This window comes from Miscanthus floridulus, chromosome 13 (assembly GCF_019320115.1).
Source record: "Miscanthus floridulus cultivar M001 chromosome 13, ASM1932011v1, whole genome shotgun sequence".
In the NCBI taxonomy this organism is placed as follows: Eukaryota; Viridiplantae; Streptophyta; class Magnoliopsida; order Poales; family Poaceae; genus Miscanthus; species Miscanthus floridulus.
The window spans coordinates 25,910,094-25,921,177 of NC_089592.1; the positions used below are offsets into that span (position 1 = coordinate 25,910,094).

The 11,084-nt window shown below is 45.4% G+C and overlaps 2 protein-coding genes across 2 annotated transcripts; one reads left to right on the forward strand and one right to left on the reverse strand.

The window, feature by feature from the left end:
* Nucleotides 1–240: 240 nt before the first annotated feature.
* LOC136501320 (uncharacterized) lies at nt 241–3,808 on the forward strand. Its single transcript, XM_066496830.1, has 3 exons — nt 241–683; nt 1,758–1,883; nt 1,971–3,808. The coding sequence occupies exons 1-3, from the start codon at nt 348–350 to the stop codon at nt 3,504–3,506; spliced, it is 1,998 nt and encodes a 665-aa protein (XP_066352927.1). The 5' UTR covers nt 241–347; the 3' UTR covers nt 3,507–3,808.
* Nucleotides 3,809–3,996: 188 nt separating this feature from the next.
* LOC136501321 (uncharacterized) lies at nt 3,997–6,153 on the reverse strand. Its single transcript, XM_066496831.1, has 4 exons — nt 6,027–6,153; nt 5,756–5,873; nt 4,384–4,475; nt 3,997–4,231 (listed from the first exon to the last, which is right to left on the reverse strand). The coding sequence occupies exons 1-4, from the start codon at nt 6,040–6,042 to the stop codon at nt 4,167–4,169; spliced, it is 291 nt and encodes a 96-aa protein (XP_066352928.1). The 5' UTR covers nt 6,043–6,153; the 3' UTR covers nt 3,997–4,166.
* Between the last annotated feature and the right edge of the window lie 4,931 nt (nt 6,154–11,084).

Consider the following 11,084-nt stretch of genomic DNA (forward strand, 5'->3'; position numbering starts at 1 on the left):
ATATAAAAAGTTAAAACAACCTACAATCCATACAAGTGAGTATATAATTATATGCGTGTTATAAAAAAATATTAGGATCATAATCAGAAAATACCAGGTACTACGACACATGCTCCTCATAAATGCCAACATCTTTACAGAACCCCCCCCCCCCCCCCCCCCCCCCCCCCCCCCCCCCCACACCACACACCACACCCACACCCACACTTAATTCTCTGCCGTTGTCGCTTCCACCCCCCTCTTGCTCTCTCGCCTCCAACATCTCTCACTCTCTGCCTCTCCTCCGGCCTCAGTCTGCAGCCCCGCCCCTTCACACCGCCGCAACCCTACCCCAGGTCCCACAGCCAATGCCGCCCGCTTCCCGCCCCGCCGCCGCCTCCTCCGCTCCACCCGCGCCGCCCCGCCGCCTCCGACGCCGCCGCCCGCTCAAAGCCACACTACCTACCTCCCCCGCTGCCGCCGCAGGCGCCGGCGCTGGCGCTGCCCGCCGCGGCGGCCCCGAGACCCCGCATCTCCGTTGGGCCGCGCCTAGCGGCCAGGGCAATGCCGGCGCGGAGAGGCCGCGTGGAGACCCGCCCTCCTCCTCCGTCAGGCGCCTGGCCGCGGCGGTGTGGCGGCTGCGGCCACCCGAGGAGGCACCCGCCGCTGGCCAGCATGACGCCGCCTCCCGTGTCGGCCTCGAGGTACGCGCATCTCCCACTCCGTGCTCGCCCGTTAGAAGAAAAAAAAAGGAAGTTCGAATTTTTAGGTCGAATTAAGCTGCTCCCGCTCGAATGTTGCTGGATCCTCGCTCGGATTCGGCGTACGGGGAGGCGAATCCAGGACGGCGGGAGGCGACGCCCTCCCTCATCAAGCCGCCGTACTCGCCTGCCCACCGTACCACTCCGCTCTCTAGCCTCCCTCCGTTCTAGCTCGTGGCGGCAAGCAGTTACTAGCCGTTGCCGACGGCGTCGCACGGCGGCGGAATCGAAGTCCAGATCCCCATTTATGGCGGCGTTCCTTCTCATTGCTCTCTTTCATCTTTTATAATATAATAATCGCTCCCGTCTCAGTGTCGGCGGGTGACATTTATTGCTCAGGCCATGGGCGCGTTCCTTGTGATACACACAGCCTGTGATCTGCTCCTGGCTCATTGAATCATCGGTGTGCCGTGCAATTAAGCACGCACGGATGTACATTACCTCTCTAGGGTTCTTGATGTGAGAGTAACCAGCCTGTCTCCTCCAGCTACCCGTGCTTGTGGTGCGTGGGTGCCTTGCCTATTTACTGGAGTCACTACTGCTACCTTGCCAAGTGATATTCGGTGTAAACTCGGTCATGTGTTCAGTTTCCACTTGAGTGAGTTACCCATCTTGGTTGCAATGCCAGTATGCCACTGCCATTCATGGCATGAGCAGTAGATCCTGGTTTCAGAAGATGGTATGGCGGTTTCATACAACTCTTTCGTTTGTCATTCATCCTATTTGCTGATAGGATCTGAATGATCCACTCCCCAAGATTTATACGTGCAATAACGAGATCAGTTCATCTTGTTCTTATGTCTCCTTTTTCGTCAGAATTCAGATCTTTGCTTTGTCATTTTAAAGAAATTACTTTAGGCTGTAACTTTGAGGATGGGTAAATCTGAGGGCGCTATCAAATCGTTATCCATGTATTGATGTCTTGTTGCTGGTTAGAGATGGAACAAGTTTTTTTTTCTGCTTTGTGGCAGTTGATTGATCATTCATATTAACTTGTTGATTTCACTTATATGACAGCATATACCGAGACATCTACAAACTCACCTTCTGAGCAAGAATCCTCTTAGTTACCACCATAGTCTGAAAAAAGACATTTCAAGCCCCAACTCTGTCCTGGGGCCACATAGTGGAGAGCTCCACAAGGTATAACCAGAAATCACTCGCACCTAAATTGCTTCTATCTTTTTTGGTTCCATACTGCAAGCTAATTCAGTGGATTTAACCATGCAGGTACACCTTCGTCTTTCCTCTGGTGTGGAGGATGCAACAAAATGGGAGCATATAAACATAAAGAGCATAGAACCAGATGGTGCCTATGTGATTGCTAGCCAACTAAATCTTGTTGAGGAACAGAAAGGGGGCAGCTATGTTGCTAGCCTTGAGTTGGAGCTTCAGCAGGCGCAGGATAGGGTGAGCAAGCTAGAAGCTGAGCGGCTTTCGGCCAAGAAGCAACTTGATCACTTGTTCAAGAAACTCGCAGAGGAGAAAGCAGCTTGGCGGAACAGAGAGCACAAGAAAGTTCGAGCAATTCTTGAAGATATGAAGGCTGATCTGGAGCATGAGAAAAAGAACCGGAGGCAGTTGGAGACTATTAACTTCAAGCTTGTTGATGAGTTGAAAGAGGTCAAAATGGCCGCGAAGCAGCTATTGCAGGAGTATGACAGCGAGCAGAAGACACGGGAACTCACGGAGGAGGTGTGCAACAAGCTAGTGAGGGAGATAGAGGAACACAATTCAGAGATCGAAGCCTTGAAACAGGATTCTGTCAAACTGCGGGGTGAGCTGGATGAGGATAGGAAATTGCTACAGATGGCTGAGGTGTGGCGTGAGGAGCGAGTGCAGATGAAACTTGTGGATGCCAAGCTCACTCTTGAGGCCAAATATGAACAGTTGAGCAAACTGCAGGAGGATGTGGAGGCTTTCATTTCAACTTTCATCTCTTCCAAAGGAGACAGCACAATTGTTGAGGCGGCACACAACATTGTACAGGCCATTGGGTCAGCCAGAGACCAAGAGGTTGAATTCACGTATGAGCTACCAAGAGCATCAGAAGATATACTGTCCATCTTTGAAGAGCTACGCCCAAGCAAAGAGACAGAGACAAAGGAAACTGAACCATGCCCAAAGAAAGAAATCCAAGAAGCTAGCCCAACAACTGATATATTTCTGGAAAATCGAGACAAATTGTTCCCAGATGGAATCCATTCTGATGAGAGCGACACGGAAGATGGAAGCAGCTGGGAGACCATGAGCCATGAAGAGATGCAAGGTTCAAGCCACTCACCATATGGAAGCGAACCTTCAGTCAACAAGATCTTTGACAGAATTTCATGGACCAGTGGAAACGATTCTGAGGGTGAGCAGATCAACAAACTGTGTGATGACTTGAGCAATGTGTACCTGACAGACATGAAACAGTCCAAGAAGAAAGAGTCCGCCATATCAAAGCTGTGGAAGTCATCTCCACTGAAAAACTGTGAACTCCGTACAAAAGATGTTCCAGAGATGATAAATGGGAGATTATCAAGTGCAAGTCTTCCAAATGGTGTGTACTCTACTGCCAAAGGCTCAAATCTAGATATGGGAGACAGCACCCCTAGCACAGCGCAATGGAGCTCACCAGACTCAATGAACAGCCAGTTCAACCGGGGTTTCAGAGGCTGCATGGAGATGGTTCAGAGGCAGAGCCTGAAGGCAAAGCTCCTAGAAGCTCGGATGGAGAGCCAGAAGATTCAGCTCCGTCATGTGCTCAACCAGAAAACCTAAGTTAGAACCTCACTCTGCGTCAAGAAATAAAATTCCAAGCATTGGATATATTTCATTTCCCTTGTCCATTGTAGTATGTAGCTTAGTCTCATGTGCTTCTGCTTCATATCATAGAACTATATAGCTAGCTGTAGCCTTGTAGGCTGACCCGGCCATGGTTGATGCATCTCACAATTGTGGCAGTCCATTTGACAGGTTATAGTGTCCGTCTTTATGTGTAATGTAGCAGTAAACAAGAAGCATCGTTCAGACTAACTGTACCAGTAATGTAGCAGCAAACAAGAAGCATTGTTCAGACAAAATGAACCATTAGCAGTGAAGAATTGTAAAACCTCTGAGAATGTGTCTTCATTTGAAGCGAACAGAATACTCAGAAATGGAAACCTCTTCAGAAACTGCTGTCATGGAGGCCATAGGAATTCTGATTCTAAAATGAAATTTATGCTAGATACAGTTGTCAAAACACAAAATGTGCCACTTTTAGTTGCAATAGCCACAACAGATTCTCTGTGATGCAACACACAAACTCGCATAAAGTCACTGGAGCTTTGATTTTGGAGACATTTAATGTTCCAGAATTGTTAGTCAAGTACATACTTTGTTAACACACAACTATTGTTGACAGCTCGATTGTATTAGCAATATAGTACAGCTATATGATCACACGTTGCTTTGCTTGTAGAGCTTCGTGTCCAACACTTGCTTCCCACACATTGCGCACACTCCTGGAAAAAAAATCAATATTATGATCAGAATAAGGAATTAACTAATTTCAGAAGCATTTTGTTAAGTCATGAACTATATGATAGTGATACTTCGAATGTGTCAATGCACTTATAATTCATTTACCATGTTCCCTTTCTAGTGTGTTTCTTACCTTTCGAGTAAGCACAGGTGTGGCAATATTTTGCGTCCTGGTGCACCTGTTGCTTGCAGATTATACATTTGGTGTTTCCATATGGAGTCCACCTGTGATTAAGCAGAAGTGTGTAGAATTAGACCACAATCACAAATATTACCTTCAATGGACAACAGATGTGATTTGAATATTAAGTTACAAAAAAGAACATACTGTGATTTCAATAGAGAACAAAAACATATAGCTTGTTCTGGAAAATATCCAATGAGGCTAAAGAATCCGTAGATACAGAAAACTCAGTTAAAATTTTAAGCAACATATTTAGAAGGAACAGATCTTGACTCCTGGCCAAACAAACAGGATATCAGCCACACACTGGTGACACATGATATTTCCATGGAAATTCAAGAGCACCTTGCTTGAACATAAGGATCAAATAAATATGAATTTTGATTAAAGATTCCTAAATAAAAACTGGAAATCCTTATCCCCTACCACCCCATATCCATATGAAACCCTAGCTAGCACCTGTTTCCGTACCTTACAACATCAGAACTCATATTCCTTCTCACCTTTTCTATCTCCCCTGTGTATTCCCACAACTAGTAATGAAACATTCATTAATTTGGAAGGTGGTTTCTTCATATTCCTATGTTAACCGAGACAACAGTTAGCATGACAGTTTCTCCGATAAGACCAAAGTTTATCATTTATAGAAAGAAATCCTTGTGGAACATGTGCCTTGTTGTCTTCCAGATCTGTGACACTTGCAACAAATAATTCACTATCTATTCAGTTAAGAACTAAGGAGGCCATCCTTACTACGGCCCTGCATTGAAGAGAGATAAACTTTGAGGGGGCTTTTTTTGGAACTTTTTTTTGGGGGGAAACTTTGAGGGGGCATTAGGTTACCATGCTACCACCATCGTGGTACCAAACTGTCAAGAACAAGAGCTTGTACTCTTGTACAACCGACATACTATCAGTCTGATTCAGTTGAAGGCTTTAAGGGGGAAAAATGAGGGCTAACACAATATTCTAAAATTAAATGATTTAGGTGGCTCAAAATTCAAGAAATCAAGTCTACCAGCCTGTCCATTGAGTTGGACCAGCAAACAATTTGTTTGATTGATTGGTTACTGACTTACTGTATACTATCTTCATGACTAGTAGAGCCATTAACTCTGGTGATTTGCCTCTTTATTAATGAAAACCAAAGCTTCTACCCTGATCTGTTGAAGGTATCCCAGAAAACGAAATTGGGAGCCCAAGCAACAGGCATCAGCTATTCGCGCGTGATGTCAGCCCAACCCTGACCGCAAAGAACTACTAGTAGTAGGGGAGAAGGCTCGACAGGGGCAGGGGAAGGGAGGATGAGGGGAGAGCTGACCTGTTCTTCTTGGAGAGGAGCTTGTTTTCGTTGATCTTGCGGCCGCCGCTCTCGTTGGTGTTGCTGGCGCCCTCCTTCCACTTGTCAGGCACGATCACCTTCCCGAGCTTCTTCTCGCCTGCATCCCAAATTCCACCAGCACTTTCTTATATAAGGAAAAACAGGAAGAAGAAGAAAAAAGGGTACAGATCCCAGCACGAGTCCTCTAGGGCAAAAAGGAATCGGGGATGCACACCATCAACTACCGGGAGGAAGGGAGGGATAATCTTACACTTAGCGCACACCATCGCCGCCGCCGATTCTTGCTGTTCTTGCGGTTGGGGATCCGAGGCTGGATGGAGCCGAGAGGAAGGGGAAACAGAGAAGGAAGCGGTGGCTGGCTGAGAGATGCGCCGGGGTTCGGGTCGGTTAAGCGCACCAGATCTGTTTACCCGAACCAAGCCTGTTTGATGGGCCAGGCTCAAAGCCCGGATAGCTCTAGGCCCAATTTAGACCGAATCCGGGCTCAACTTGAAAATTGGGCGAATGTGGTTTTGGGCAAAATTTGTTTAAATTGGGTTGGAGTTCTGCAGTTAGAGTGGAGAATAATTTCGTGATAGTAATAGTATAAACTTATATTAGTATATGCCGTACAGCTTGTTTTACTCTCATACATCGATTTTTAAAAAATAAACTTATAGTACATACTTTGATACTCATGTACATGTATGTACATCCAACGGATGAAATACAAACACAAATCGCAACATGTATTATAAAAGTCATTGGTCCCGTTCGCTTCGCTGAAAAAATAAGCCAAAACACTATTTCGGCTAATTTGTTGTGAGAGAAAAATAATGTTCTGGCTGAAAAAACAAGCTGAAAAGTACGGATTATAAGACAAGCGAACAGGGCTATTATATGACTTGCTAAAAGTTAAAACGGTTGGTACAAATGTGGCACAAGCGACAAAGTGAGTAGCATCTCTTCCTGTCGGTGCGAAATGTGGCCAACAAGTAAATATTTATAGTTTTGTCGTATGTTGTAATCGGATGTGGCCTAGGACTCAATGACACATGATTTATACTGGTTCAGGCAACGGGCCCTATGTCCAGTTGAGGTCGGTTGGTGACTTTATTCCTGAGCTCAGGTGCTCGAAGTTTGTTGTGGGGTTACAAACAAGTGAGGAATGAAGTGGGGGTGTAAAAGGCCGGTCGGACTCTAGTCCGAGTGGAAGAGAGTGACGGGGGTTCAAACGTATGCTAAGTGTCGGAGCGTGTGCTCTGTGTGCGTCTCTGTGTGCCCAAGCTTGCAAGCTGTTGAGACCATGTTCGGTAGCCTGTGTAGCCGTCGAGTCCTCGAGTCATCGGGTCGTTTAGGAGAGAGCGCATCCCCTTTTATAGTTGAAGGAGATGGCCTTACAAGTCAGAGAGAAAGAGAGAGAGAGAGAGTGTGTGTATACGGGCGCTGCCTAGTCTTGTTGCCCACGCCATCGAGTACGGGATGGCCGCCTGAAAGCTCTAGTTTGGTTTTGGTGAATTGATGAAACCCTAAGTGCTAACCTAGTTTATCAAAGTGATTATGAGATAGGTAGCACATTCCAAGTGGTGAAGCAAATAAAGATCATGACATGATGATGGTGATGCCATGGTGATGATCAAGCGCCTGGACTTGAAAAGAAGAAAGAGAAAAGCAAAAGGCTCAAGACAAAGGTATAAATTATAGGAGCCATTTTGTTTTGGTGATCGAGACACTTAGTGAGTGTAATCATATTTAGGATCAATAGCCGTACTATTAAGAGGGGTGAAACTCGTATCAAAATGCAGTTATCAAAGTGCCACTAGATGCTCTAACTCATTACATATGTATTTAGCATCTAGTGGAGTGCTGACACCCATGAAAATGTTTACGAAAATATGCTAACACATGTGCACAAGGTGATACACTTGGTGGTTGGCACATTTGAGCAAAGGTTCAGAACTTCACCGGTGGAGTGTCCACCCGTAGAGTGCGGATAGTCCGATGGTAACACCGACTCCCTATACAGAAAAGACAGAGGTCACTGTAAGTGACCGGACGCTGGTCTCGGAAGGACCGGCGCGTCCGGTCAGTAGAAGCAGCAAAGACGCTGGTGTCGGTCTCTGACCGGATGCTGGGTCACTTAGTGACTGGATGTTGGAGGGCTGCATCCGGTCTCGCTGACGTGGCAGTGCACAGAGGAGACACCGAGTGGCCGGATGCTGGGTGAGTCCGATACAGCATGACCGGACGTGTCCGGTTGTGATTTCTCCTTTCTAGATGCTTACTGGAAACGACCGATCGCTGAGGTCCAACGTCCGGTCACTTTGCAGTAGTGCGTCCAGTCATCACTTGACCATTGAGATTGGGTGAATAGCATTTGAAGCCGATGACACGTGGCATGCATCGCACGAGCAGACGCTGGGGTCCTACGTCCGGTCAATCTGACCAGAGCATCCGGTCACCCCGAGTAGTGCCCAGTGAAGGGGTACAATGACTCTATTTTGTGGGGGCTTCTATTTAAGCCCCATGACCCGCTCAAGATCACTCTCTTGGCCATTTGCATTGACATAGCAACCTTATGAACTTAGCCAAAGCCCTCCCACTCATCTCCATCATTGATTCATCATCTTTGTGAGATTGGGAGAGAATCCAAGTGTATTGCTTAAGTGATTGCATCTAGAGGCACTTGGTGTTCGTGTTTCGCTGCGGGATTCGCTTGTTACTCTTGGTGGTTGCTGCCACCTAGATGGCTTGGAGCAGCGAGGATCATCAAGCGGAGGTTGGTGATTGTCTCTGGCTCCGATCATGGTGATTGTGATGGGTTCTTGACCTATCCCCGATGGAGAGCCAAAAGGTACTCTAGTAAATTGCTCGTGGCTTGTGTGATCCTCATCTTGTATTAGTTGTGCGACACCCTATTGATGGTTTGGCGTGTGATGCCAATTAGCGCGTGAACCTCCAAGTGAATGAATCGCCACAACGAGAACTAGCTTGTCGACAAGCAAGTGAACCTCGGTAAAAAATCATTTTGTCATCATTTGATTCCGAGGTGATTGGTCTTCATTGGTATTCATTCTTGTGATTGTTTGGCTCCTTACTCGACTACGGTGGTATAACCATCTTGCTCACTCTCTACATTACCGCAAACTAGTTGTCAAGCTCTTTAGTGTAGCTAGTTGTGAGAGCTTGTTAGTTTGGTTAGTTTGGCTCTTTAGTTTGCCTTTGAGAGCACACTAACTTAGTGTAGTGACATAGTTATTGTGTGGATAGAAACTACATAAACTAGAATTGTGGTAGATGGCTTGCATTTTTAGTAGGCCAGCGCAACACTCGCTTCGCCTCATAATTGTCTAACCGGTTTGTTAAGTGTTGTTGTAGAAATTTTTAATAGGCTATTCACCCCCTCTAGCCATTAGGACCTTTCAAGTGGTATTAGAGCCGAGGTCACCGTGATTTAAGGCTTAACAACCTTCGGTGTAAAAATAGCTCAAATCAACAACACCAAGAAGCCACCCCAATTTGATGGCTCAAATTATCCTTATTGGAAAGCTAAGATGACAACTTATATCAAGTCAATCAATAGGAAAGTTTGGAGGGTGGTAGAGACAAAGATTGAGATTGAAGATGAAGATACTCCCACCGCCGCCGAAGAAATGCTACTCCAAAATAATGACATTGCTCTTAGTGCCATCCATGATGCTTTAGATGAGAGAACTTTTGAGCAAATCAAGAATATTGAGAGAACTCATGAGGCATGGAAGAAGTTGGAAGAATCATTTGAGGGCACTCAAGCCGTGAAGGGCACAAAGGCATACATTCTCAAAGAGAAGTTTGCAATCTTTAAAATAAAGGAGGATGAGAGTGTGCCGGAGATGTTCCATAGGCTTCAAGTGCTTGTCAATAATCTCAAAGCACTTAGAGAAGAGGTAAAGGACAAGGACTTCTCCCACAAGTTCTTGAGATGTTTGCCTTTAAGATTTGGCACATTGGTCACTATTCTAGTGAGGAGTGGTTTGGACACCATGACACCAAACCAAGTGTTTGGAGATATAATGACCGATGATACATATAGAGATGATGATGAGAAGGAAGAAAATAAGGAGAAGAAAGATGAGAAGAAGGATGAGAAGAAGAAGAGCATGGCATTCAAGGTCACATCATCCAAGGGCAAGGCAAAGCAAGAAACATCAAGTGAAGATGATGGCTCATGGGATGATGATGATGAGAAGATGGCTCTCTTTGTCAAAAGATTTAGCAAGTTCATGATGAAGAAGGGCTACCATGCTAGAAGAAATAAGTCTTCATCCAAGAACAAAGAAGAGTCAATAAGGTGCTTCAATTGTGGAAGCAAAGATTATCTTGTTGCTCAATGCCCATACAATAGCGACAAAGATGATGACAAGAAGAAGGACAAGAAGGAAAAGAAAGAGAAGAAGGATAAGATGACCTTCAAGAAGAAGAAGGGTGGTTCATATGTGGTCACTTGGGATAGTGATGCTTCCTCAAGTGATGATGATGATAGTGATGATGACAAGACCATCAAGAAGAAGGCACTTGCAAGCATTGCTATCAATGAGAAGACTTCTCTCTTCGACACTCCATCCTGCTTCATGGCTAAGGCCACTAAGGTACAAACTTGTGATGATGGAAGTGATGAGGAACATGTTAATAAAAATGAAAATAAAAATGATAGTGATAGTGATGATGATGAACCTACTAAGGATGAACTATTTGACATGCTAGAAGATGCTAAAGAACACTTTGGCATTAAGAGAAGGGAATGCAAAAGCTTGCGTAAGGAACTAAAAACCCTTAAGCAAGCCTTTGATGAGCTCAATGCATCTCATGAGAGGCTAGAGGAAGCCCATGAGAAGCTTGGCAAGTCCTAAAAGAATCTTGAAAAGGCTCATTCCTCTTTGCTTGATGAGCAAAATAAAAAGAAGCTTGTTGAGACTTGTGATGTAGGCTTAACTTGTGATATAATTGATGAATCATTATCTATGCCTATCATTGTCGCTCCCACTAACCCTTCTTGTAGTACTTCTACTTCCACCTCATCTAGTAGTGATGGTTTCACTTGTGATGCCTCACTAATGGTTGAGAATGAGAACCTCAAGAAGAAGGTCAATAAGCTCACTCACACCTTGGCTAAGGCCTATGGTGGTGAGGACCGCTTGCTTATGTGCTTGGGTAGCCAAAGAGCTTCTCTCTACAAAGAGGGATTGGGCTATACCCCTAAGAAAGGCAAGGCGGCCTTTGCTTCTCACAAGACTAGTTTTATGAAGAATAATGGTTGATTTTGCACTAGTTGCAAGCAAGTTGGTCATAA

Bases quoted from the DNA above. Each gene is read 5' to 3' on its own strand.
- LOC136501320 (XM_066496830.1), top strand. From the start codon at position 348: ATGCCGCCCGCTTCCCGCCCCGCCGCCGCCTCCTCCGCTCCACCCGCG. The intron at 684-1,757 runs GTACGCGCATCT...CTTATATGACAG, and splicing joins CCTCCCGTGTCGGCCTCGAG to CATATACCGAGACATCTACA. The intron at 1,884-1,970 runs GTATAACCAGAA...TTAACCATGCAG, and splicing joins ATAGTGGAGAGCTCCACAAG to GTACACCTTCGTCTTTCCTC.
- LOC136501321 (XM_066496831.1), bottom strand. The intron at 4,476-5,755 runs GTCAGCTCTCCC...GCTTAATCACAG, and splicing joins CTCCTCTCCAAGAAGAACAG to GTGGACTCCATATGGAAACA. The intron at 4,232-4,383 runs GTAAGAAACACA...TTTTTTTTCCAG, and splicing joins CACCTGTGCTTACTCGAAAG to GAGTGTGCGCAATGTGTGGG.